Consider the following 4,723-nt stretch of genomic DNA (forward strand, 5'->3'; position numbering starts at 1 on the left):
ACCACCCTGCCCTGGCAGCTCTGCATGGCTGCTGTGTCTCCAAACCCAGACTGCAGCAGGCTGCCACTGCTGCTTTGGGATGTGACCACCTCCTGAGAGCACACAGCCTTGCTTTTCAGAGTTCCATCAGCTCCACACACAGGCACCCTTGGGCTTCAAAACAGTCGACAAACCATAGAAATGCTCTTTCATTTATTGCACCAAAGTGCTCTTCCAGAATCTTCAGGAAGGGCTGTGTCCTTCAGATGTCCCCGTTGAGCCAGCGGTTCTTGGCTATCTGCCCCGCGCCGGGCCGGGACGATGGGCTGTACTGCAGCAGCTGGGTGATGAGGGCTTGGCAGGGCTCCGGCAGCGGGGGCAGCCCCTCCGGGTACATCACCCCCTTCTTCTGCAGCTGGGGCATGCTCTGCACATTGCTATCATCAAAGGGAACATTGCCCACCACCATCATGTAGAGCATCACCCCCAGGCTCCATATGTCGTATTTCTTGGCGTCGTAGGGGATGCCCATGAGCACCTCTGGGGAGGCAAAGGCCGCCGTCCCGCAGAAGGTGGTGCTCAGGTCCGGGTACCCTTTGAGCTCCTTGCTGAAGCCGAAGTCGCTGATCTTGGCACGGCGGCCGTCGGCAGAGAGCAGCACGTTCTCGCACTTGAGGTCCCGGTGCACCAGGTTGCGGTCGTGCAGGTAGCGCACGGCCCTCACCACCTGCACAAAGATGTCCCGGGCGTTGGGGGCGCAGGGCAGCTTTCCCAGATTCTCCAACATCTGCAGCAGGGTAGTGTCCATGGCCTCCATCACGATGTAGAGCTTCCTGTTACAGACCTCGATGAGCTCGTAGACACGCACGATGTTGGGGTGCTGGATCCTGCGCACGATGGAGAGCTCCCGGGGCAGGAACTTGAACACGACAGCTCGGGACGCTCGCTGCCGGTCTACCACCTTGACGGCCAGGGGCCCCTTGTGTTTGCTGGAGGTGGCTGCCTTCACCTTGGAGAAGCTGCCCTCCCCTATGGTCTGACCCAGCCTGTAGCCCAGCTCGTTGAGTATCCTCTCACCTCCATCAGGCTTTGCATTGGTCTCTGGTGCCGGTGGGCTTTCCTGGGGCTCTTGTTCTTGGGGCTGGGGCTGGGGCTCGGGCTGGGGCTCCCCAGCATTGGGAGGCTGTATTGTCTGCTGCATGGTAGCTGCTCACCTTTGCACCTTTGCACCAGCGGGTATGACAACCCTTGCTTCCATGCCCCACCCGGGTATTGTGACGAGTGGAATGTTGTGTGTCACAGGAGCTTTGGGAGGTGACGCGAGCGTCTGGTGGGTCCCCGTTGCTCAGGGGTGCCCCCGGCATGCCTGCACAGGGGACAATACAGCTGGGGCTGGATACTTTGGAGCTTTTACCCTTTCAGCCTCTTCATTTGAGTTCTCAGCACAGGGCGGTGTGGATGAAAGTTTGAATGTCAGCTTTCTGGGGTCAGGGACCCATTTGGGGACCTGCACCAGTTTTGTGCAGGGTATTAGTTGCATTAAAATCCAAATTACGCAGAGTGGTACAAAGGAGTGACGTCTACTGGCACTAACTGTGAACCACCTTGTCTAGCTATAAATATTGACTTCTTTGGTGATGGTGTACAGAGCCGTTACATTACTGGGGGGCTTTCTGATCTTTTTGGGGTGGATGGGGAACTTAAGATGCATCTTTCAGAAAAAAACAGCTTTTCTGTTTCTTGAACTTGGAATTGCTCTTTATCTGTTTTTATCAAAATATTTTGGAGACTTACAGAGAAGTGAGACGTGAGATCCTTCTCAGACGTTCTGTAACTTGGATTTTAAAAGGTTATAGTCAGTTTTAGTTGCCATGATGTGGCAGTCAAATTGAGCAGAGGGCAGCTGGGCTGGGCCAGAACACCCACTCCAGAGCAAGGCATCCCTCCCATCACACTCTGTCTATCAGGGCAGTGCCAGCTCCTTCTTCCAGGTGCTGCATCCTTGGCTGTTTTTTTCTGATTTGTGCTGGGTTTTTTAAGCTGCTCAAGTATCCTGCTCTCTCTGTGGAGCCCACATTTCTTTTCCAGCTGTACAAAGAAGCCTAGGACCACAAAACTCCATCCTCCAAAACACCAACCCAAACACTATTTTTAGGTTTTGAATATATGTTTCATTCTGCAAGTCAGTTATAAAGAGGAATGGTGATCAGCTGAAGATGAAAGAAAATCTTTCTTGTGAGTCCATCTTGCCAGTATTCTGAAGTCACTTTGATGAAATTAAAATGGGTCAAAGCTGCAAACATGGGTCTGGATGTGCTGCAGGGGAGCTTTACTCTGAACTAAGAGCAAGTAAAGCAGTCACCATGTCGAGTTTTACCTGCTTAGAGGTTGTGGGTCCAAACCAAACTGCTTTCCCACTTCAGGTGTTATTTTTACAGGCCAGTTGGAAGTATGGGAATTTAACATGCCATGGAAATGTGGTTGCCAGCCATGTACCACCAGGAATACCATCAGGCTGTACCACAGCAGGCATGTTTGGGCCTTCAAATAAATCCCTCCAGATTTCTTATGTCTGAAATGGATCAGCAAGAAGCCATTTCCAGAAGTCCCTGTTCAGAAACTGATGTTACTAAACACACAAAAATCCCACCTAGCAATCAGCAGGCAGATGCAGAAACCCATTTTGCTGGTTACGCATGATTTCCTGACAAGTTTAGCCCTTGAGTCATAACCACAGTGACTTCAGCAGAGGTCTGAGCTGGACTTTTCAGAGGAGCTGGGAACTTTGAGATGGCTAAAAAGAACTGAACCAATGTGGGCATTTTTATGAGGGGGAAGTGCTTAGACCAGGCTTTCCTTCCCCACTTAGTTCCAAAACACCTCTGGAAAACACTACTGCTGCTCCTGGGAATAGAAGGACATGGGCAGACATCTACAGGGGCTTGGCTGATGCTAGGAACGTATTTTAAAATAGGAATGGGCAGTCACATGACAGGCATGCTCCTAAATCCCACAGGTAAATCCTCACTTATGGAAAGCCCCTTTGAAGCCCCTACAGTAGCATGCCCCTACAGTAGCATACATAGAAGAGGGAGTGTCCACACCGCTGTGGAAAAACCAAAGTGGCAGCTACAAATCAGGTTGCAATGGTAAGGAGCAATGTAGAGGAGTCCTGTGCTGCTGGTAATTCTTCATCTGCTCGAGGGAGCAGGTCACTTTGGGAAAGTTTTCTGCAAACTTGGCTGAAGTGGGCAGTTTCAGTCTCAGTCAGCCCTCCTGGGAGCCCAGAAAAAGCCTTGTGCAGCCAGATGCTGCTGGAGCATCCTGGGGGTGGGAAGACTTGAAGAAGATAGAGAAGCCAGCCCTGGTTTCCCAGGGAGGAAGCAGCTATCGAAGCAAACACTCCCCCTCCTGTATGCTCCAGGCTGCAGCCCTGAGAGCTGCCGAGGCTGCAGGCATCGCTGCTGTGCATCCCCGAGCTCCTGCCCCACGGCCAGCAGCGGGGCTGGCACTGCTGCAAACAGCTCCCAAGGCAGGCACCACGAGGCTGGGATGAGAGGGGCTGGATTGGCAGGGCACTGCCAGGCAGAGGAGGAGGAATGACAGCTGAGCTCAGCTTTCTGTGCTGTCCTTAGATCGCAGAGAAACGGAATTTTTGTTTGGTTGGCTGCTGCCTCAACATATATTGGTGTCAAAATGCACCCAAAAATCTCTTTTGCTTTCAATTCTTGCGCCTCAAGTACTGCTACCTGGAAAAAATACTTAGGTCACATTGATATACTTTGGTAGTGTACTCACTACCAAGATATATAAAAAAATGCTGAGCTTCTGTGCTTTCTAGATAATTTTTTGCATCAAAGCTGTGCTTGTAGAACTCACTTGTTCCATTGCTCTTGTTAATGAGAACAATCAGATATCAGGCAGCAATTACTGTGTTGTTAAGCGTGGCATGTGAGCAGGAGGAGCTGGTCTGCAGAGGTACAAATTATTGGAGCTCACGGCCAGGGATTTTGTTATGGGATGGTGGTACCGTTGTGCATCAGCCTGGCATGCAGTTAGTCCCTCTGGCACGGGGCTGGTGAGCTCCTGAAGGACCACCAGGTAAGCCAGCCTTGCTGGGAAGCTAATGCAGCTGGAGGTCTCTGGCCTTATGCATCGTGTACAGCCACCTTTGATCGGCTGGACAAGAACACACAAGCCATGACTTTAAGAGGGGAGGGAGTTTTTTCTTTCTGCATCACCCATATAGATATTTTTTCACCGATAACGTGCCTGAGTGGTGCCTTTTGGGGCGCTGCTCTCTTGCTGACTCTCACTGAGGGGGCACTGCCTCAGAGCGATGGCTGAGATCCCAGCTGAGATGCATGTGGGAAACCAGGCAGATAAGTAGGGCCATTAGATCGTGCATGCTTTGGGAACTTCCCCCCTCCCTGTGAGCCCATTGCCCCTGAGCCCTGGGGGCAGCCTTGTCAGAGCCTCAGATGCCTGCCATTGATCTGAGGACAGACTGACACCTCCAGGGCAGGGATTCCACTTGAGAGAGGACACTGCTGAGTGTAACATGGGTCCTGCTGGCACAAGTGCAGCAAAATAAACTCCTGTGAATGGAGATGTCCAAAAAGCCATGACATACCACATTTTTATACCTTGTGCCATGGGGCTGTAAGTTACAACGTGTAGCATGACCTCTGCACTTGCACAGAGCCCTTGAGATTTCTTTAAATACCTCTATTTCCATACAATA

The 4,723-nt window shown here is 51.5% G+C and overlaps 1 protein-coding gene across 1 annotated transcript; it reads right to left on the reverse strand.

Moving 5' to 3' along the window:
• Positions 1 to 241: 241 nt before the first annotated feature.
• TSSK6 (testis specific serine kinase 6) lies at positions 242 to 1,180 on the reverse strand. Its single transcript, XM_059475922.1, has one exon. It carries the CDS (start codon positions 1,178 to 1,180, stop codon positions 242 to 244), a length of 939 nt encoding a protein of 312 aa, XP_059331905.1.
• Between the last annotated feature and the right edge of the window lie 3,543 nt (positions 1,181 to 4,723).

Source organism: Ammospiza nelsoni, chromosome 7 (genome assembly GCF_027579445.1).
Source record: "Ammospiza nelsoni isolate bAmmNel1 chromosome 7, bAmmNel1.pri, whole genome shotgun sequence".
NCBI lineage: Eukaryota > Metazoa > Chordata > Aves > Passeriformes > Passerellidae > Ammospiza > Ammospiza nelsoni.